This window comes from Pectinophora gossypiella, chromosome 13, assembly GCF_024362695.1.
Source record: "Pectinophora gossypiella chromosome 13, ilPecGoss1.1, whole genome shotgun sequence".
Taxonomy (NCBI): Eukaryota; Metazoa; Arthropoda; class Insecta; order Lepidoptera; family Gelechiidae; genus Pectinophora; species Pectinophora gossypiella.
The window spans coordinates 11,486,148-11,508,965 of record NC_065416.1 but is presented as its reverse complement, the minus strand read 5'-3'; the positions used below and the strand labels follow the sequence as shown (position 1 = coordinate 11,508,965).

Sequence of the window (22,818 nt, the reverse complement as noted above, 5' to 3'; positions counted from 1 at the left end):
TGTCCTTTTCTCACTCATAGTTTGTGTCGTAAGCTAGAAGAGAGCCGGTTTATAGTTTCTGAATTCTTATTTTAGCCTTCCTTCTATGCTTTAGTTATTGTTCTGAGGGTAATACTCACAAAATTTAAATTATTATGGGAACATCACTATACGTCATATTTTCGCAGTGACAGGTGAGAGACACTGCAACGAATACGATAGAAAATTCTAAAAATAATTAAGGAAGATACACTTTAGCTTATAATTGTGCGCAAAATGACCGTGTTAAGGCTGTCCCGACTGGTTGCCCAGGGCAAGAGCCTTACCAGGCCGGGACAAGTAGTGCAACGAAGGACAGCGACGACTACTGAAACTGGAGCAATTCTTCCCGAACCTGAGAAGCAGCCTTTTGGCCTCCTGGGAGTAGTGTGTGCTGTAGTACCGGGGTTGCTCATCGGCGCTGCAATTAGCAAAAATATCGCCAATTTCCTCGAGGAGAACGAACTGTTCGTGCCTTCCGATGACGACGACGATGATGACTAAGACCACCGCTTGTACCTGTTGTAGGATATTTTCAAATAATAAATCTGTTAGTTTTGTTATCACAGATAATGTTCTTCTAGACCTAACTCTAGATGTAAATGTAAGTTGGGTATGTTAGTAAAACTCGTAAGTTAATGTTTTCTATTTATTGTTAAAAATATTATAGAATTGTTACAAAAGCTACATATAATGTAATACATTTTGTGCTCAAGCGCTCCAATTCAAATATCGCACAATTTGCCAATTTATTAATTAATTTTTATTTTATATTAGTGGCATTATAAAATCCTTTTTTTATCTATCACTTATATTTACAAGTTTTACACAGCATCAATCATAAATATACAGCATTTTATATACAGCTGAATGTGTAGAATTTTAATAAATATATAAATGCATTTAATAAAATGCACAATAAATACATTGTCCTTAGAGTAACAACCAAAATGCAATCTCTGCTATGCTAGTCAAAGGTTACTCAGTACTCTTCCCTTTAGCAATAAATATATATTAAAAATCTCATCCTTCTCTTGTGCTTAATAGTTTTAAAAGGAAAAGACAAATAAATGACTTGAAAATGGCATAATTCAGTCTTTCATTTTTTCAAAATGGATTCTTTTAGTGTGGAAGCCCATACTGGACAATACTTAGCTGAAAATTGTGCAAACATGTGATTCTATACAAGACATAATACTGAAATATGACAACATTCATCTAAAATTATGTGTCTTTTGATTACAACTTTCCATACTAATACTATTGGTAAGGAGTCACTTTAGCTTTACAAATGGGAGTCAAAAATGCTCAATACTATCTGATACATCTTTGATTGTCATCTTAAACTCTATCCTCTACTCTATAGAGGTTGTGTGGTCAGATCTGGTTTTTACTCTGGAGGGCGCTTGTGCTCGCCCCAGCCATGGAAGCATTTGGTGAACCGTCGAGACTCCTTGTCCTTGAGGGTGAGGAACAACTTGCGAGGCCGCTCTGGCTGCATTGTCTTCATGTGTTGAATGTAAACCTAGATATATACAAGTAGTCTTAGTATTTCAGTAAAGAATATGACCTGTGGGTTGAAGAGTGCACTTAGCTCTAAAGCAAGCTAATAATAGGGTATTTGACTGGGTCAAAGATAAATTATAAAATTCTAATCTACAAATAGAAGCCAGTCTAAGATGAACAAAAATCAATCTCATTATATCTTTCGACTTAATATCGAATTTTGACTGCTATTATTGATGATGTCACAGGACAGTATTTATAAACTCCAAAAAAACTTTCGTTTAGACATTTCGTAAAAAGTATCTCATTTGACTAGGAAAAAAAGAGAAAAATATCAATAAGACTATTTATTACTATGAGTATTCCAGATTTTTGTAAGAATACGGACGACTGCATCAAATGTTGTGGCTGAAATGACCGAGGGATAATAGAAACCAAAAAAACTTTAGGTATTTGTGCCTCAATCCATTATTTGTAATGTATCAACACTTGATAATTTTAGATCATGTTTAAACAATGCCAAAGATGACAAAGTTAATTTATAGTTTGTTGTTTAGAATTTGGAAATAGACCAATAGCCATTTTATGTCAATAGAGAGTGGCTAAAATACATTACAAATAGATACATTCATTTGTTAAATGGTATAGTAATGGCTTGATAACGTTTTGAAGAAGACTATAAAAATATATTTGTTTTGCCAAGTGTAATACAGAAACAAAAACGTATGCACGTGTCACGGAACACGTGCGCACGACACATGGAAAAAGATAGCTCTAGTTCTTACTGTATCTATCTGCGACCAACGACGATTAGTGAAATAGTGACTGTAAGAGCGTGACATAATGCTTGTTTGGTTCGTATGATTTACGGGTGAAAGCCGTCAGCGGGAGAGAGTCCTCAGCGCTCCCCATTTGTTTGCTTGAGGTAAACCTAGTTCCGAGTTGCCGTTCTATACCCAGTATTATTCATTATTCTATGCCTCGAATGACACGTCGTCGGCGATCGTATAAGCCTGGATCGGCAACAAGGCGGACGCCGACTGCGCGCGACTTATGGAACAATAGTGTAATACATAGTTACCTGCGCAGATTTGTAGGCGAGTTTGATCTCGACCTCGGAGCACTTGGCGCCAAGCCACAGGAACACCTGCTCGCCGTTGTCCAGGATCATTATGTCGTCGTCAGCCAGGTCGTCCTGGTGAACAGAATATTAATTTTAATAAATGAATCAAAAAGCGACGGAGGACTAGAATCCTTTCAGTGATGGAAAATTATAGGGGTGATGGGCTGATAGAAAGAAAAGAGACAAACCATGACCAAGAGACTTAAACCATGGAAAGAACTTCTAATTAATAAATGTTACTACAGCACTAGTGAATACCTAAATGTTACTGATGTTACTATTTGAAAAGTTTCCATCTCTCTTTTAAACTTCTACTTTGTTGTGTCTGATGTGAAACTCATATGTAACTTACAAATTTGTACACCATCATAATATGGAAATAAAGAATATTGAAAAAATACTATTAGCTCTGCCTATCCATTAGCTACAACACTTACTCTTGTATGGCACTTGCAACATTGTCGAAATATCGGGAGTCTCATATCCCTGCTTGAAACGCGGTAAGAACCCGTTATTATGTGTTTTATTTAATTTTTATTTGAACTATGTAGCATTGATGCATGCTTCAATGATCTACCAACTAATCACTTGCCTGGCAGAAGTCGGTGCACTTCTCGGAGACGGTGAAGTAGCCCTTCTCGTTGGAGCAGCGGAAAAGCCGCGTGTAGTTGAGGTAGTCGGCCTCCGTGTCGTACGGCTTGCGGCCTCCCAGCGCCACCCAGAAGAAGTTGTCGGGCTCGCTGCCTTCCGTTAGAACCTGGGGGTTGAAACCAGTTATGTTATTGTACTAATCACTTTTAAAGTACCCACGTTACACATGCTAGATTATTTCTAATCAAATCTAGCTTACAAGATTCCACTGCTGGGCAAAGGCCTCCCCTTCCTCTTTCCATTTTTCGCGGTCCTGTGCGTACTCTGGCCAGTCCCTCCGGCAAGCGTCCAAGTAGATTATTTAACGGTATTTTTCTTATTATTAATCTAATCATAGCTGGCGAGGAGTGGGTATATATACTATACACCTTTGCCTAACCCTTCGGATATACAGCGCAACCGAAACGTCCGGATAGTAATTAATTACGTGCTTTTCTGTTTTTGTTTCAAATACTACTCAGGAAAACCTGATTCGCAAAGAGCCAATCACATGATAGATTTCCATTTGTCAAGTTACCAAGGATCAACTTATACATCCCGCAGCTGCGTGGTGGAGTATGTTCCCTGCCACTTGCCAGCAGTGGGAAACATACAAACTTTCATATTTTACTGAAGGAACATTATTTACCTGAAGGCTGACCCAGGGGTTGTTGAACTTCTCCTCGGCGATCTGCTCGATGAGCCGCGCGCAGTCGGCGTCCGCCTTGTTGCCGATCCACGCGTACACGATCGCAGACGACGTGTCGTTCGAGCCTTCCAGCGGCACGTTTAGGATGTAGCTGTAGGAAATATTACATTACTAACCACATATAAAGAGAATGAAATATCCAAACCTGACTAAAATCTCCCGAGTAGACACACCTGATCTGTCAAATCTCCACGTTACGGGAAACGGGATAACGCTAGGGATATGATGAAAGAGAAGGAAATAAATCTCCCATGCCGTGCCGTCTTCTACTAAAACCTCCATAAGAATAAAACATCCCCAAATGACGTGCTGTACGGACATACCTACACACCTGATTATCATCCCGGGCACGGGTATACATGATATTGATATCGACTAAACGACTTCACAATAATAAATTGTATGCCAGAATATGACTGAGGTTCTGAGCGACAAATATAACACTTACTTTCATCATAACGTATATCACGTCTCATCATCATCATCATCAGCCGGAAATCTGCCACTGATGGACATAGGTCTCTCCCAAGCCTCGCCACAGTGACCGATCTCCTGCTGCCCGCATCCATACCGTATTTACTACGTTACATTTCATTTCATTTAACCTCGCAATGGGCTGGTCTCTTGATTTTAGGACTGGTTATCAAAAGTTCCTGACAGGAGTCGTCTACCAATTAGTGGCTCTTCCCTCACCGGTATCCAGAGAGTACTTACCAGAAGGCACTGTTGAGCTGCGATGCGTCTGCCTTGACTTGCACCAGCCGCGTACATAGCGCCGATCCATTGCTTCGTAGCTCGAACAGCTCCACCGGCTGACGACCACCCTCCTAATACCAATTACACTGGATTATTGTATACATATAAACATAATCAGCAAAGGTATCCAGCAGTGGGAGCCGTGATAGCCGAGTTGGTTGGTGCTTGCCTGTCACTTTGAAGTCGCAGGTTCGTATCCAGCACAGGCCTAAGCCAATGATTGCCGAATTTGTTTTCGAATTCTTGTTTGGATCATAAATTATTATCACGTGCTCAGCGGCGAAGGAAAGCATCGTGAAGAAACCCACATTCCCGAGAAATGCATTTTCAGAGGTATGTGACCTAACCCGTATTGGGCAGGTTTTCCCTTCGCGTGTTAGAAGACAGGCAATCGCTTCTGGAAAAAACCAGTCCTGTGAAATCTTCAGGTTAGGTAAGCGGACCCTGTGAAAAACGGGTTAATGCTAGGGAGATGATGACATTACTGGGCACAGACTTCCAAAAAAGGGTAAAGAGCATAATACACCATGCTACTTCAGTGCGAGTTGGTGGAGGATAAATGGAGGATAACAAACGTTTATATTCATCCCTAAAATAGTCAATGAAAATTAGTCAAAAAAGGGAAGTCGAAAACTTGGATTTGTCGTAAGCACTTCATCACATATAACATGCAAAACATTCCGAACTACCTCATTTGTAGCTTTCCGGACCGGAAAGCGAGGGTTTGCGCGATTTCGCGCCGCGTCGCGCCCCGTTTTCTGTACGAACAGGCGTATACAAACTCAAAACACTACAATACTTCTTGTCCGCGAAATGGCACCGATTCTGCCTCATTATGCCAATGCAATGTGCCAATGACATTTCATTTCAAGAAAGCTGAACAATCAAATCGTATAAAATGTAGGAACGAACGCAAAGACCAATCATATTATTATAATTGTATTTACCTTATTAATACTTTTTTATATATTTGCCATCAACCGAAGATGGGAACCATGGACCAACCATGGATGGATTTCTATTCACTACTTGCTTGGACCAGAGCATATCAATTAACGATTTGCCTAGGACGGAATTGTGCTTGGTTAGACCAAAGATGGACCAATGAACTACTTTTAAATGCCAGAACTTACCGGCTTCTGATTCCTCTTGCCGTCCCTAATAATGAACCTTCTATGGAAATGCGCCATGAACTTCAAGCTCTCTTGCTGCTGGTGCGTCCTGACGACATCTAACCTCTTGCACAGCTGCTTAAACTTCCTCTCGAGCCCGAATGTGAAGGTCAACCAGCCCATGTTGGGAGCCTTCCGCCCTTGCCAGAAGTATACCACCCAGGATGCTGTCTCCGAGTCCTCGTCTGCATCCCCTGTGTTCGAGCCTTCACTTTCGTCTTCTGGCTGTAAGGAAAATTATCTATTAGCCAACTAGTTTATAAACTAAATTTCAACTTAAACTTCAAGTATGTTTCAAGCGCAAATGACCTCTGCGGGGTCTGCACAATAACGCTATCTACGTTGCACAGCATTCGGTGCGTCAATTGCTCGAAACGGTAGAACTACATAAATAAAGACAGTGCTTTTTTTACCTCAGTAGGCAGCACTGACTGTGGAAGATGTTCAGCTCATGGTCCAGCAGTCGTACGAAGTATCGGCGTTCAAGCACGTACGCCTCCATGGCCTCTTAAGTCATCGTTCCATTATGGTACTAAATCCAAGTTCCTTCTTACCTCAGCAGGCAGCACGTATCGACAGAGGAAGACATAGCAGTCCTGACTGTGGAAGATGCCCAGCTCATGGTCTGGTAGACGAACGAAGTGTCGGCCTTCAAGCACGAAGGCCTCCATGGCCTCTAAGTCTTCGTTCCATTCGTCCGCGAGCGTCTTGGCCTCTGACGCCGGCATCGGCGGCTGACGCGGCGTGAAAAGAGCTGATAGGTCCGCTCTAGAAGAGGCATATTTTTTTTAAAAAAGCTAGGAAATCTTAGGTGATTTGGATTCAATCAAAACTCATAGCCTGCTGGGTTTTTTATCGACACAAGAGCAAAGAAACGCTAGGACGATGATTAAACTTACTGAAGGACAGAGCTTACTGGAATATAATGTCGTGGTTTCTGACCACAGCTAAGGCCAATCGCACTTTAGACGCGTTTTTTTTCATAAATAAATGGTTATTTCGTTTTTATTTTGATCAAAGTGAGAGTATACATACTTAGTTTCCTGCTGCTTGGCCCAGCTAGCGAGGTCGGCGCCGGTACGCGCGACCGACTCGGCCGTGCGCGTGAAGTCCACCGCGATCACCTCCTCCCAACCTTGGAAGTATGTCTTGAACACCTGCCAACAACAACATTATTGTATTACTTTGTGGGACAAACCAACGGACGCACTCCTGTTCCCGAGCTCATTCCCAGTCGATGAGTCGAGTCGGTCGGTGAGTGATGTCTACTTCCGGCCAAGTACTTAATGCCAAAAATAAGCACTAACTCGGGATGACAAGCAGCTGAAGGCATTCTCAGCCTAGCAGAGAAATTACGCAAGCGTAACACGTTCCGTGACACAAACCACGGAGCATTGGTCCTTGAGACTTGGGATTGGGACGTTGTGTCATGCAATGTGTTTTATTTTAAAGCCAAGTACTTGTGTCTCAGTCCCCTCTTGCAGCCGTGTGACCAGCGCGTGCGGCGGTCGCGCCACCATGTTGAACAATTCCTGCGCTAGCTTCACAGCCGCCGCGCGGACCAACCGAGATGACTTCTTGCCGAACCTGGGGATACAGTGTCTATGTTAGTTACGTTGTAATTACTTTCTTTAGGAACTAAGAAACAGAGAGAAGGAGAGGAATGTATTTTTCTTATTAAATATAACAATTTTTCTATACCCCTTTCAACGTAGCATGATTACATAAACATAAACTGCCTATATACCTCCCACTGCTGGGCACAGGCCTCCCCTCAATCAACCGGAGGGGGTACGGAGCATACTCTACCACGCTGCTCCAATGCGGGTTGATGGAGGTGTTTTTACGGCTAATAGCCGGGACCAACGGGTTAACGTGCTCTCCGAAGCACGGAATCATCTTACTTTTTCGGACAATCAGGTGATTCAAGCCTGAAAAGTCCTTACCAAACAAAGGACAGTCTCACAAAGTGATTTCGACAATGTCCCCATCGGGAATCGAACCCGGACCTCCAGATCGTGAGCCTAACGCTCTAACCACTAGACCACGGAGGCTGTTCATGAGTAGCATGATTACAGTGACATATTTCTCGTCTCTTTCGCTCTATGATGAACTATCTCTGTCCTGTTGTCATTCTAATCATGATATGTTGAAATTAGTTAGTATACATCTTCAGACCCTGATGTTACGTTACGAATAGTTCGCGCTCATTATATGACTCGGGAAGAAAGTCTCCTCAGAGACCCCAACAGAGAGAGGTGGTAGTGCCCTTCTCAATTCAACAAATACGAGAGTGGTGAGCTGACTATTCAAGCTCCCTGCCTCATCTGTCTTCTTCATCGACGATCTGGGTTGTGAGGTGGGTTATCAACCTCAATCCTGGTGTCAGTGTTATTTATTATTGAGCTGCTAAAGGCCCCTGACACGGCCCACGGAACAACTATTTATTTACATCAGTAAGTAGTAACCGGGACCGACGGCTTAATGTGCCTGAAGCAAGGATCATCTTAGTTTTGGACAAACTGGTGATTACAAAGTGATTTTTGTGATATGTCTCCATTAGGATTCGAACCCTGGCCCTCTGGATCGTGAGCCCAGCGCTCAGCCACTGGACTACAGAGACCTGCAGGATCTTGGCAGTATGACTCACCACACAAACACGTCGGTATGCGCGTCGAGTATGTACACGTTTCTGGTGGCGAGTACGTGGCGAGCGAGCGGCGCAGCCTCGGGCTGCGGCAGCTCCAGGTAGCCCATGCCGAGCTCCACGCGGTACAGCCGCGGCGGCGCCCACGAGATGTCTTCTGGGACGTGCTCCTGGGTATTGCAATATGTTCCGAACCATGAGTCATAGCCTAAAGGTATCTTGAAGTGGACATACCCCTTGCACCGTAGCATGATTGGATTGACATATCTCTCGTTTCTTTCGCGCTTGGGGATGTCCAATATTTTTTGTCCAAGTTGTGAATCTTCAATATCTTTGTCCTGCTGCCATTACAATCATGCTACACTATAACGGGTATAATTAACAGTCAACGTCATCCCCCCCCCCACCGCCCCGAGATAAAAGATTTCGATAAAATTATTAAATTATTGGCTGAAAATGTGTCGGACAAATCACTTTACACCTCGTAACCCACACGTCGGAAAAAGAAGCGGCAAAGACATGCGAGATAACCATCAACCTAAGAAAATATGGAGAACAATTTATGCATCAGCTTACTTTAGGCACAAATGGTGTGTCACCGTCGTAGCCCAGTATCTCCCAGAAGCTGCGCGGTTCCTTGCCGGGTGGCTCCGCGACTAGTTCCGCTTTGTTCTTCCTTTCTTCTTTGTTTATCTTCTCGGCGAACAACCGAGCCTTCGACTTTAGCGTGTTCTTCGCTTTCTTGCCAATCCTGCGTAAAACAAGAAAAAAAAACTAATACCAGACTATGTAAAAAGTACGAAATGTTTACTCAGTCACGTACCTACTGAATAAAGATATTTTTGAATTTGAATTATAGTGAGTTGGAATAAATAATACTGTCCTTTGTTTAGAAGATGTTGAAGGCACGTTATGCTGTTGGTCCTGGGCTACTAGCCCAAATGGCTCTACCAACCCGCAGTGGAGCAGCGTGGTGGAATACGCTCTATATACATTCCAGTTGATTGAAGGCCTGACAGGAGGCCTGTGCCCTGCAGTGTTACGTCATCTCTAAAAGCCACGCTCTTGTCGGCGTAGCATTTCCATGCTACTTGCATTGGTTTCCCTCTTGCCTTCCGCCCGAGTAGTCTATTTCAAAGCCGTACTAGATGTGTTTATGTATGTTTGTTACCAGAGGTAGATGGTGAGTCCGGTGTCGAGCACGAACACATATCTGGGGTCGAGGGAGTCCGCGGAGACAGCCACCGGCTCTAAATGCACCCCCGTCCCGGCGCCGTGCACGCGGTACAACCGGGTCACGTAGTGCTGTTGGTGAAAGGTTCATTATCGGCGCTTTATAGACTGTACATCCCCAACATACCCACACATAACCTGCGGCCGCGCAGCCCCTGTGGCGCGCACACACTCGCCACTCCTCCGTGCTGTGCACATGCTTAATGCACTCCTTGCATCAGCACCAGCGTGTGATCTGTTTGTGAGTGTGTCAACCTGTTTTAGGTAGTGTATTAGTTACTCGATCGTTATACTAACCGGGTCGTCGACCGTGAAGAACCCGGAGGGCGTGTGACTGCCCTGTATGTAGACGGGCGGCGTGGGGAACAGCGCGAGGAACTCCGCCGTCTCGTCCCCTTGTTCGTGCCGCTGCGTGCGCTTGGCCCCCAGCAGATTGCGCAGATTCACCGCGTGCATCGCCGCGCATGCGCCCTTGTCCAACTGGAATTCATATACAAGGTGAAATACGGTATTTGACTGGGTCACAGATAAATTATAAAGTCTTAGTCTAAGTTGGTCAAAAATCAATCTCAGTTTATAGCTCGGATTATTTAAGAATCAAGTAACAATTACAACGACGTTTGACCGCTTTTATTGATGACGTCACAGGACAGTATTTCCATACAAACTCCATAGAAAAATCACAATCAGTCGATTGAAGTGCACTGCTAGACATGGACGTGTCCCAAGACGCCAAAACCCTATCCTCGAACCTATTCCCGGATATTTTTTTTCTGGTTATTGGCTGATATCTGACAACTTATTATAAGTTATATCCCGCACAAGAGAAGAAGAATGAGACTCTGACAAGCACACTCACCGTAGCTTTCGACCCGATCCAGAAGTGGATGTCCCAAGACAGCTGTCCTTGTTCCTCAATGGCTGTCTTCAGGATGATGTAGCAGTCGCCTTCAAAGAACTTCCCGTGGGCGACCTGCAGTACACATAATAGATAAGATACATATATACGCATTTATGAGATTCCATTTGTTTCAATTTTGACATACTTCTCTTACACGAACACACACGCTGGTTCAAAGTAGACATCTCCAATTTGGTCAATGTACAATCAAAGATCAGTAACTGAACCCAGCGAATTATTTGTAAACAGTGGTGAAATTATGAACCATTAGTTGTCATAATTATATATTATTTATGTTTTTTTAGGTGTAACCAGGAGGTCTTATGTGCAACCAGTTAATTTAATACTTTGCAAACAACTGATTGCACTTTTGTAGCTTATATTATTAAAGATATTTTTAAAGAAAGAAATAAACAGTTACTATTTATTACGAGAAGCTTTATACATACTTCATTGTATGCATCCGAACCTAGATATATGTCCTTTAGCAATCTCTAATTAGTTATTTCGCGGCACAAATCCGAGAAAGCAGGTAAAATGTAGAGGAATGACTATACTACATCAGGCCACACCATGTCGCACTTTTCTATTCTTCTATCCTTTTTTGTCACTCAGAACTGTCATTTGCTAGATCGAGATAACACGAAAGCACGCGGCTCCAGCCAACTAGTTAATGCCATTTGTCAATCGTCAAAAAAGCTCTACGAATTTGAGCAATTTGCTTTGTCCAGAGAGATGTTGATCAACCATAGACTTGCACTGGACAAGTTGGAGACTTGAGGGACAATTTGTGCCCAACAACAGGACGAATAAGGTCGTTTATGTAAAGGAAGCAGTGTGGTACCTCGTCGACAGGCGCGGGTATGAAGTTCTCGATCTCCCAGACGAGCAGGCCGGGCGTCTGCCCCGTGTCTTCGTCGAAGAACTCCGAATAGTCTAGCGGTGGCTTCTCGAGGCTCTCGTCCCAGCGCTTCGGTCTGTTAGCGACAACAATAATTATGTAGTATCCTCGGTTAAAGATAAATTATGAAATTCTGATTACTATATAAAGACAGATCTACTGACCCTGGTGGTACCCCGGACACTTTATACAAAAAACCTCGTTTTACACAGACACTACATATTGACGTTATCGTACACGTGCATCTGTGTGTGACGTCAGGCGCCATACGATTGAAGACTAAAGTAAGACCGAGGGCGGGGGGGAGGTGAACCTTGCCGCTGGTGGGGAGCGGAGAGTTGCCGTTCTGAACGTATTATTATTCCAATAAGTTTATTAATCTATTTAGGGTACAGCTTTCTCTAATACATTTGTCTCGACCAGTACAGAAGGCCGTACGGCTCACCACCTATTTACGATGGTCTAACAGACAGCATGGTGAGATATGAGTACGGTAAGAATCCGGTATTATCAATTTTAGTGATACTAAAAAAATATTTCAAAAAAGCAACATACTCACTAGATAGTAAATAAAAAAGTACACAACAAAATTGTTTTTTCCTGACTGAATGTTCCACTTTTGAAAATAGGAACATACCTAGATCCGTTTAGTGGTGATGTGTCTACCACAAAGGCTGCAATAGTACTAATTTGTTACAAAGGGCGGCAGTTACAATTGGTAGTATTCGAGTCGAGCAATGAGTTTGTAAGCACATATTGTCTACAGATGTTTGTTTGTAAACAGTATAACGAAGTATTTGATGGACGGAACTAATCTCAAGGTTCGGAGACGTTTGGCCGTCCGTTGTTGTGTTAGAGTTGCTTTTTCCGTTTTCAATGTAACTACATTTTCTGTTATTTGTGAAGAAAGTTTTTCGTACACATTTACAAAAGGCATGCAGGCAAAGATTGCACTGCACTGGGGGATTAAAAAGCAACATCGAAGCAATTCATCTAAAAAAGCAATAAGCAGTTTTAACAGCATAGCTCTTGTAGTTTCGGAAAAAAGTGGCTGTGACATACGGACGAACAGAGAGACATGACGAATCACCATTTGGCTACGGAACCCTAAAAATCATTTAAAAATAGTAGGATAGTCCAGTTGCAGCACTAACTTGAGCTCACTATTCTTCTGTTCAGTGCCCGTGTCGTTGTGCTGTGTGTTGGCCTGCTCCTGCATGCCGCGCAGGATGAGGGCTGAATCCTTCTGCTCGGGCTCCGCCCTGCCGCGGCGCAGGCGCAGCTTGCGCGCTATTGGGTCTGATTTTATACCTGCGGATATGGGAATTGTAAGTCATAAATAAAAAATCGGTAAATGATATTTTAAGTTAAACGGTTTTATTTTATGTGTTATAATAGTTACTTACCTATCAACCTACGTAGGTGGTCCCGGTCATTACTATCTGCGATGGTAGTGGTCATCATAACATGAACCATGTCAGCGGCCGAAAGGCGGTTCATGAAAGAACACCAGGGTTTGCTTGGTAGGTAAACTAAGCAGCCCACACCATAACAAGTAGGTATTTTGAACTTCTAGTTCAGAAATATTTTAGTACTAGGCAGAATAGTTTTTAGGCATATTAGACCAAAATAAAAACGTGGGGCCCATTATCTATTGTATAAGTATATACTAGGATATTTGAGCGATGACAATAATAAAATACACTTTCGGTACTCTGAAGCTCACCCAAATATACTTTTTTTTTTACTTTTGATGGATTTTTGTCCGAAGGCATTGACGAGGCCTAAGACGGGGCGAGCTCGCCCAGAAGGCCTGTTCACTCTTGCCTTGAAAGCACCGGGGTTATATGCATTCGGAAATACAGAAGACGGCAGAGAATTCCACTCCGTCGTCATCCCAAGACGGTCGGAACTCTCGGACGGAAGTATATACTTACTGCTAGGCGTAGCAGGCGAAGGCGTGGTGGCTCCAGCTAGCTGCAGTTGCGTTTGCAAGGAGAAGTCTATATTGTAGAACTGCACCCCCGCCCCTCTGGACCTCTCTACTGGCTTCGGAGGCATGACCAGGTCAGGGTTGCCGTGGAGCTGTAAGCTCTCCAAGTCACTCAGGAGATGAATCGCGTCGGGGAGTGTGATTAACTTGTTACAGCTCAGGTTTAGCTTCTTTAAAGAGCCACATCTGTAGGCAAATGGATTTTGTTGTAGAATTGATTGTTATTGTAAAAATAGGCTCGCGTTAGCCACAATCTCACCTGTACGGCCAACATGCGCATCATGGTCATTTTATCGATTCAAAATTCATTTTATAGATATAACTATGTCGTTATGTCAAAATTACGTGGCAAGCATGTTAGGGAAAAAAACAAAAATAAAATCGAAATTGGACTCGGTTCGATCTTACGCTTAGTAAAAGGTTCGACGATAATACCTACCTAAGCCGTTGGTCCCGATTACTACTTACTGATGTAAGTAAGTAGTCGTTACATGAGCCATTTCGGGGGCCTTTGGCGGCTCAATAGTAACCCTGACATCAAGGTCGATGAGGCTGGTACTCCACCTCACAACCCACACGATAGAAGAAGAAGGCCTACCTATCCAATTCCCCAATCTCACTGTCTACTACAGAAAGTTCGATAACGATTACCCGCTAGCAACTAATGAACAACATTTTTTAAAGGAAGTGTGGCAAAGCCATTGTAAATTACGGATAATCACGTAACCGTACGAGCATAAAATTGCATAACAATAAAATTACATGCTCCACAACACTACTCTATAAACACAGGTATAAAACCAACCAGCGTTATAATTTCAACATGCGTGTTCTGTGTTTAGAAAAGGAAAGTGATAGACGTTCATATGTGCATGTATTATAAGTTTCTTGTACTGCGAATGTCATTGAATATGGATTTTGAATACATATTTAGTTACACTACAAGCAAGGGAAAAGCTTATTTGCAATTCGTGTATGGATGCAAATCTTGCATCGGGTTTTTATCATGTTATTGTTTTGAGTTTTCGTAAGAAAATAAGCCTTATAAAAACAACAAATAATATTGAATACAGAAACCTCGTTGAGGTCCACACTTCAGCTACCCACGTACTTAGTTCATGTTACGATAGATGTACGTTTGCCTACCCCTTTGGGATATAGTCTTGAACTTATGTTATTTATAAGGGGTTGTATAGAAAAGGTAGACCTTCTTCTTATCGTGTGGGTTGTGAGGTGGAATAACGTCATCAACCCTGGTGTCAGGGTTATTATTGAGCCGCCAAAGGCCCCTGACATGGCTCATGTAACGACTAGAAACTTACATCAGTAAGAAGTAACCGGGACCAACGGCTTAACGTGCCTTCCGAAGCACGGATCATCCTACTTTCGGACAATCGGGTGATCAGCCTGTAATTTCCTAACCAAACTAGGGATCATAAAGTGATTTTTGTGACATGACTGTGGATTCGAACCCGGGACCCCGGGATCGTGAGTCCAGCGCTCAACCACTGGACCACGGAGCTCTGCCTAAAATTTATCGACTGACCTGCAAAGCCCTTCTGGGATCATCTCGAGTAGGTTGTTAGCGGCGGAGAACACCTCTAGAGCTCCAAGTTTCCCGATGCCCGAGGGTATGCCTTCGAAGTCCAGCTGGTTGTCGTCCACATGCAGCCGCCGCAGGTTCTGCAGCTTGCAGAGGGAGGCCGGGAGGGAGGTCAGTTTGTTCCTGGAGAAGTTCAGGCTCTCCAGCTTCTGCCACATGTCCATTGCTGTTGGGAGTATTATGAACAAATTATGAAATATACGGCTTGTTTCGCAATTTTCTGGTACCTATGTAATTTAGAGAGTTAGGTAGATTAATAATAAGCGTCTGGATAGATTATCAGGCAATTCTCCCTAGCCTTATCCCGTGTTCACAGGTCCGCTTACCATTGCGCACTTACTTTTATATGCGCAAATGTCAAATTGCAATATTGCTTTTTTAGATGAATTGTTTCCATGTCGCCTTTATAACCCCCCTGACCTGAAGATATGACATTTTCCAACCCCTGAACACAGGTCAGGTCACATACCTCCGAAACGCATTACTAACGGACGTGTTTACGTACTATCGAACAGATATCAACAATGCATTGGATTAACTGGCCAGGCAGCCAAATTACTAAATTGTATAACAATATTTTATGTTTTTTTAAAGAACGACTAGGGCGCTGTCCTGAGATTTTTCTTGCAGCTTTTTTCCCCGGCTATACAGGTTGTGAGAAGCTGCAGTAGTTTTAGGCGGATAAGACGTTGATTATGTAAAAAAATACCATTTAAAGTGTAACTATGTTACCTACTGGATAAAGATATTTTTGAATTTGAATTTGTAAAAAAGGCGTCGACACAGTGTGCTTATTATCTCGGGTACGTTGTCTGCTTACAAATGAAAGGGATTTTTTGCTGCGGCGCGGCTTATCTTAGATTTGCGGATAACATTATATACATGGCGTGAGAAATTTAAAGAGATGCAAGTACGCTCGTAACTATAACAGCACTTTAGAACTCTGTCGCATATTTGACATTTTAGTGAGCCAGTGGCCCCGATTCCTTTATCCGCCGAAAAGAAAAGTGACGAATGATTGTCAATTGTTAACTTTAAAATTCATAACTAACCCGGGCGAATAAATTGGCATCTCGTGAACAACCCATTTGACGTGTGCTTTCATCTTAAATATGTCGGGTTATTGGCTACATATAAAATTTTGGAGTTTTTAAATTTCAGCTTAAAGACGTTTATTCTATAAATTTTATGTTTGACGATTACCCGTCCGTTTCCTTTTCGGATTAGTGATTAGTGATTTCGTAATTAGTGAATCAGTCAGTGAGTGACTGAGATTTCGTTTTTATATAGATTATTGTAAATTATTTTTTATTTAAAGGGATAGTAACAGCTTATTCTATATCAGATATACAAATGGTAAAAAACATGTTGCAAGCCAGCATGTTGTTGTTACAACTATCCACGGTTTACATTTTGTAGGATTGAAGCAAGCAATTGAAGTAATGTAGGTACGCATAATTATAATGTGGACATTGGCAAAACGGGAAGACAACAGATGGACTAAGGCTGTCACTGAATGGTGGCCAAGGGATGGTATGCGATATCGTGGCAGACCACCAGCCCGGTGGTCGGATGTCACGGTGAGGTATGCCGGAAAGCAATGGATGAGACTTGCACAGGAAAGGATGGTGTGAAAGAGAGGGGGGCCTATACCCAGCAGTGGGTGGATACAGGCTGAGTAGTAGGTACGCATACATAGGTTCTTAAAGAGGATTATAAACAATCACCTTATATCGTCTGTTCAATTATATGCAAAATTATGTGTTTAGTAAATCAAATTGTATTGCCTGAAACTATTTCACGTGAGATGTAAATCGATAGAAAGTTTCACGACTGGATGGAAGAATGTGAGCGATGACGGCGATTGGAATTTTACGCGCATTGACTCAATGTGTGGAAAAACAAACACACATCTTCGACCAATAAGATGTGCACATGAGAAATCAACAAGCGGGTTACGAATCGCACATTATACTGGGTGTTAGTGACATCGTAACGAAAACTTTGGTGGGTGATTCAGACCATGATTCTGAGTTGATATCAAGCGGTATTTTCCGTCGCAAAAGTATAGAACTGAAAATAATGAAGAAAAACACTAAAATTTTCATGAATTTTCCGAGAAATTCTACTTGTTATCATCTCAGAATCATCCCCCTCAGTATTCATTACGGTGTCACTAACACCCATACGTACTTGTACGGCTACCTGTACAAGTGTACGGGATGTAACATAACATCGTAACGAATACTGAGGGGGGAAGCTAAATAACAATAATTTTGTGACGGAAAATTCCACTTGATATTAACTCTGAATCATGGTCTGAATCATTCCTCTATGTATTCGGTACGATGCCACTAATACCCTGTATGTTAATATAAATATTATTAATAATGAATTCGACTTTATGAGTTTGAATTCATGTTTGGATCATATATATTTTATATCACGTGGTTTCCAGATTTTGTGCCGGGTTAATGGCAGATATGGCAGTAGGCTCGCACCCTATTACATGGGACTCAAACATAGCACTGAGGAGCGGGTGTCTATACTATATTCCTCTGCCTACCCCTTCAGGGATACAGGCGTTATTCTATGTTATGTTAAATAATATACGTAAGTTGTGTTACTATTTTTATCGATCAATATATTTTTATATACTTGTTTCGCAACGAGTAAAAACACACGCCTATTAATCAAGATAACAAACAGTCCATCATATTATAAATATTGACGAGAGGGTAATTCTTTAGTCGACGTTTGACATACTCGGTATGATAAGCTGCTGATCTAATCCAGCTTACAAGATTCCACTGCTGGGCAAAGGCCTCCCCTTCCTCTTTCCAGTTTTCGCGGTCCTGCGGGCTTAGCACCGTAAGCACGCGACTCTTTCTTGCCCCGACAGAGATCATCTGTCTCTTTCTGTGCAGTACTGTGAGAGAGTGACGGATGACGTATGTCGAGGCGAGAAAGAGTCTCACTCTTACGGTGCTAAGCCCGCTGCGCGTACTCCGACCAGCCCGATCACGCCATCTCTTTCGAGGTCTACCACGACGCCTGTACCCATCATGAGGCACCCAATGCGTGACGATCTGTGCTCAGGGTGCATGCGACAAACATGTCCGGCCCAATGCCATTTAAGTCTGACGGCTTTACGTCCCACATCAGCGATATAAAAAAGCAAGTATTTAAAGAAAATAAAAAGATACATACCAGAAGAAACCTCAGCGATTTCATTGTCGCTCAGATTGAGCCTTTTCAGACTGAGCAGCGAGTAGAGAGCGTCGGGCACTTTAGTGAGGGCGTTTCTTGAGAGGTCTACGTCACACAGGTTGGACAGTGTCTCCAGGGAGGTAGGCAGGTTGGCAACTGTGCGCTGCGTGTTTCGCATGTGCAGGGTCTCGAGGCTTTGCAGGGATGGCAGTTGTCTGTGGAGAAACTTAGCTGTAAGGGGCGTTGGCCTGCGCGTCGCGCGGTGAATTCAAGCTGTTGTCAATGTATATGAGCGTTATTACACGGTTACATTCAATACACTTTAATTTTACTTTATTTTGAAATACTTATCCTTAATTGTGTAAGTTATATATGCCGGAATTGTCATATATGTATATTAGTCACAATACCGTAACCTTGTAAATGTAAAAATGTTTTAATGTATATGTACTTCATAAATAAATAGTGACCCATTACTAAAAAAAATAAAAAAAACATCCGTTAAAAATTAAACCATAACATTTGTCTTTCTATCATGTGGGTTGTGAGGTTTACCAATCTCATCAACCCTGGTGTCAGACTAATTATTGAGCCGCCAAAGGCGCTTCACACGGCTCATGTAACGACCATTTACTTACATCAGTAAGTAGTAACAACGACCAACAGCTTAATGTGCCTTCCGAAGCACGGATCATCTTGCTTTCGGATGATCAGCCTGACCATAACATTAATACCTAAAAGATTCCATATGAAGAAATGACGGTTTTGACTTCTACTTGAAAAATAGCGTCGCAATAGACGCAACCTAAAGGCGTTTTATACTGACCTCAACTGAAACATTCCGAGCGGGTTATCATTGAGTATGAGGGTCTGGAGGTTCGCCAGCCTCCTGGTCTGTGGCGGCAGCGTCTCCAGCTGGTTGTGCGACAGGTCCAGGAACAGCAGGTCCGTCAACTGCACGAACAGCGTCGGCGGGATGCTTTCTATTCTGTAAAGTTTATTTATTTTCAAAAGAATGAAAGAAGATGAAAAATGATGATGGTGATGGTGGTGAATGAAGAGTGGAATTCCATGGTTTCTGCCTACCCCAATTGGAAATAGACGTGATCTTATGTATATACATCATTTACGTGTACATAAATAATTGGTAGTCCACTAACATAAGTATACACTTATTAGAACTCAGGGGAGTTAAAAAGTCCAGTTATAATCAATTCATCTAAAAAAGCAATATTTGAAATTGACATATTTTGTGCAGTGTGCAATGGCAAGAAAAAGCAATATTCCTTTTGATATGAATTGACGAGAAACGAGTTATACATAACAGACTTAACACTAATAAAACTCAAACATCATCTAAGACTATTCAAGTGCAGATTAATCCATGTTGGTAATAATAAAAAACTATTTTTACAGTAGTTAAAAATAAACAAAAAAACATGGACAACATTTACTGGCAATGTCTTAAGAATTACATGGATTCCAGTTTCGAATTTTTTTTTCTTTTTTTGACAGGCTAAGATCATAAGACGACGCTGCCTGGACAAAACAATAAAATCATGCATTAAAATTCTTATTTTGAACTTTGAACAAAATTATATTGTATTTTGTTTTACTTACTTGTTATAACTAAGATTCAAGACAAGTAACGATTTAGCTTTCTCCAGTCCTTCAGGCACTTCCTTCAGTCTGTTATGGGAAAGGTCCAGTGTAGTCAACTCTTCTAGCCGGAAGAGCTCAGCGGGTATGCCCGAACTCTTCACTTTGTTATGTCTTACATTCAGAGACCGTAAGCATTTCAATTCTGTTAGTTCACCAAACAATTTCTCCAAGTTGTTCTTCTTGAGAGAAAGGTTTTCCTAAAAATAGTAGTTGAATATGATATTTGATATTTCATAAACATAAACAGCCTATATATGTCCCACTGCTAGGCACAGGCCTCCCCTCAATCAACTGGAAGGGCTATGGAGCATACTCCAACATGCTGCTCCACTGTGGGTTGGTGAAAGTACTTTTTTTATGGCTAATAGCTGAGACCAACGGCTTAACATCCCTCCAAAGCATGGAATCATCTTACTTTTTTGGACAATCAGGTGATTCAAGACTGTCCTAATCAACCAAAGGACAGTCTCACAAAAGATATTTGATTAATGAGATTAAATTAACAAAGGAAGAGGTATAAAACTTTTATAATAACATAACAAATACTTTATTGCACACACAGGAAATACAAAACAAAAGAGAAGTAGCAACCTCATCCAAGCAACTTTTGGGCATAGGAGATATTTAATATTATATTACATAGTGGGGTAGTGCAGCATAGAAATAGTAATATAATGATTTAAGTAACCAAATATTACATATTGCCATTGCCAATTTGAAATGTATTATGTGCAATCGGGTCTAAAAGATAATAGATATTTATGTACATAAGAGTTTGTACTAAATATTTTAGAAGCAAAATACTATTTGATCCTGACAAAAAATAAATTTGTTGAGGGCGACACATAAGAGCTTTTAAATTGGCAACAACCATATGGTTGTTGTGTTGTATTAATATATATTAATCAAATACATAAATACTAAAACTCTGGTCAATTTCTCTGAAAAAAAAAAAAGATAGAATGGATAGAACTACCTACACAATATTTGATATTGAAAATGGTCCTTATATAGAAGTTCTTCATATGGAAGAATTAAAACATGAGATATAAAATGAAAACAACTACATAACTTCTCAGCATTTTCAGATATAAATTGTTGAGTTTTTTATAAATCAGAGAAATGAATTACTAATTTAAAAAAAGAAACATTAAAAAACAAATCAAAGATATAGACTTTCAGTACAATAAAATAAAGTAAAAATAAACTCAAATATGAATGTCTTTTCATTTGAAATGTCAATAATTATCAGTAAAAAGCTCAACTTATTTAAGACAAAATTTTAAAGAAGATTTTACTAGAGAACAAAACCTAACAATTATGAAAACAAAGAGAGACCTTGTCAGCAGCAAGAAGCAGATAAGACAAAAAATGAGTAGGCAGATAATAACACAAAGGTAGGTATTTTACAAATTGCAATTTATCAAATACAACACACACATCAAGGGTAAAACCGTAAGGTTTACATAATTCTCATTGGAAAAGTAAAAAGAAGGAACTCTAAACTTGCTTACCAATTTCATAAGCTTTCCCAACTCCTCAGGTACATCACATAAATTTGTCTTATCGAGCCTTAACCATTGAAGCCCAGTCATGTATCGAATAGCTTCAGGGAATTTGTCATCCTGAAACATGAAAAATTTAGGCCACAACATTAAAAATAGTAGGGCATAGGTTAGGGGTATGATATCATCCCTTATCAACAAACGCTAATACACAAATTAATACCACAGCACTTACGCTGAAATCGTTACGTGTAAAATCTACACCGCGCACAAATGGCAATAAACCCGTATTTGCCATGTTTACAATAATTTATTCGCGAAAAAACATTGGCACTATCGTCTTCACCAGCTCAAAATACCAAAAAAAAAAGTTTGACACATACGGGCGGGTGACAGTTATGACTAGTGTTGTCATTTTTTTTTTTTTGGTTTGGTTTTCCCCGAAGGGTAAGGCAAAGGGAACTATGCCCATACAGCCATGTCTGACGTATTTTTTTTCTTGATGATTAATGAAATGATGAAAGGTGATGATGATGAAACCTAAGCCCCCACCCTCGGAGTAGACTCCTACTCCGAACCCCAAACGAATTAACTCAAAAGTCCGCATAAACTTTTGAGTTATGAAGCGGCTTCCTGACACGAAGCGAAAATAGGCAGATACACTTTGTTTATTGAATACTCCAATATAATAACACTCGCGAATGTCTTCCGACTAACTTAATGCGATCATTAACCACAAAACACCACTTCGTATTAATTATTTAGATTATTCAATGAAGAAAGCAACTGTCCCGTTCCCGCCTCCCGCCAAAAAGCCTTGACAACTACCATCCTAGTGTTGTCATTTTTCACAAAGAGTAGTTCTTTACATTAGACGACGGCTGCACGGCTTTGCCTTTCCCCAAAGGGATAAAAAAGTTAAAAAAAAAGAGTAGTTCTTCCGTAACGATACCGGTTTTTATTTTCTCATTCAAAAAATGATAGGGTGCTACCACACAAATCAATTGTCACTTCTATATTCATATTTATTTATTGCGTGAAACTGTTTAGAGCAGAAAAAAGCGAAACGCGTGTATGCTGCTCTACTTGTAGATTCTATACCTACCAAAGTTCTATACACATCTACTAAATTCCATTGTTGCTCTTTTGAAAATGTGGGCCAAAGTAAAGAGCCTATCTACACAACAATAAGTCGCAGCATGGGCAGGGTAGATTATGTAGTTAAGTAGTAGGGAAACACTAACCCCAA

The 22,818-nt window shown here is 41.3% G+C and overlaps 3 protein-coding genes across 3 annotated transcripts in view; 2 read left to right on the top strand and 1 right to left on the bottom strand.

Annotated features, from left to right (window-relative positions):
• LOC126371828 (FACT complex subunit Ssrp1) overlaps nucleotides 1–22,818 on the top strand; it is a 129,129-nt gene that overhangs the window by 41,596 nt on the left and 64,715 nt on the right. The gene's annotated exons all lie outside the window — the stretch shown is intronic.
• Nucleotides 146–1,108, top strand: LOC126371850 (essential MCU regulator, mitochondrial). Its single transcript, XM_050017237.1, has one exon. It carries the CDS (start codon nucleotides 256–258, stop codon nucleotides 520–522), a length of 267 nt encoding a protein of 88 aa, XP_049873194.1. The 5' UTR covers nucleotides 146–255; the 3' UTR covers nucleotides 523–1,108.
• On the bottom strand, nucleotides 654–21,957 carry LOC126371826 (protein flightless-1). Its single transcript, XM_050017196.1, has 23 exons — nucleotides 21,805–21,957; nucleotides 21,579–21,689; nucleotides 20,023–20,261; nucleotides 19,229–19,390; nucleotides 18,403–18,617; nucleotides 15,136–15,358; nucleotides 13,534–13,775; nucleotides 12,751–12,907; nucleotides 11,540–11,672; nucleotides 10,654–10,767; nucleotides 10,092–10,274; nucleotides 9,733–9,866; nucleotides 9,138–9,312; nucleotides 8,565–8,731; nucleotides 7,375–7,501; nucleotides 6,950–7,071; nucleotides 6,469–6,682; nucleotides 5,876–6,139; nucleotides 4,701–4,813; nucleotides 3,927–4,077; nucleotides 3,240–3,404; nucleotides 2,606–2,719; nucleotides 654–1,543 (listed from the first exon to the last, which is right to left on the bottom strand). Exons 1-23 carry the CDS (start codon nucleotides 21,865–21,867, stop codon nucleotides 1,409–1,411), a joined length of 3,723 nt encoding a protein of 1,240 aa, XP_049873153.1. The 5' UTR covers nucleotides 21,868–21,957; the 3' UTR covers nucleotides 654–1,408.

Excerpts from the sequence above, each read along its gene's own strand:
- LOC126371850 (XM_050017237.1), top strand. The coding sequence starts at position 256 with ATGACCGTGTTAAGGCTGTCCCGACTGGTTGCCCAGGGCAAGAGCCTT.
- LOC126371826 (XM_050017196.1), bottom strand. The coding sequence starts at position 21,867 with ATGGCAAATACGGGTTTATTGCCATTTGTGCGCGGTGTAGATTTTACA. Across the intron at positions 10,275-10,653 it reads GGATCGGGTCGAAAGCTACG|TTGGACAAGGGCGCATGCGC; the intron begins GTGAGTGTGCTT and ends TATGAATTCCAG. Across the intron at positions 8,732-9,137 it reads ACACACCATTTGTGCCTAAA|GAGCACGTCCCAGAAGACAT; the intron begins GTAAGCTGATGC and ends TGCAATACCCAG.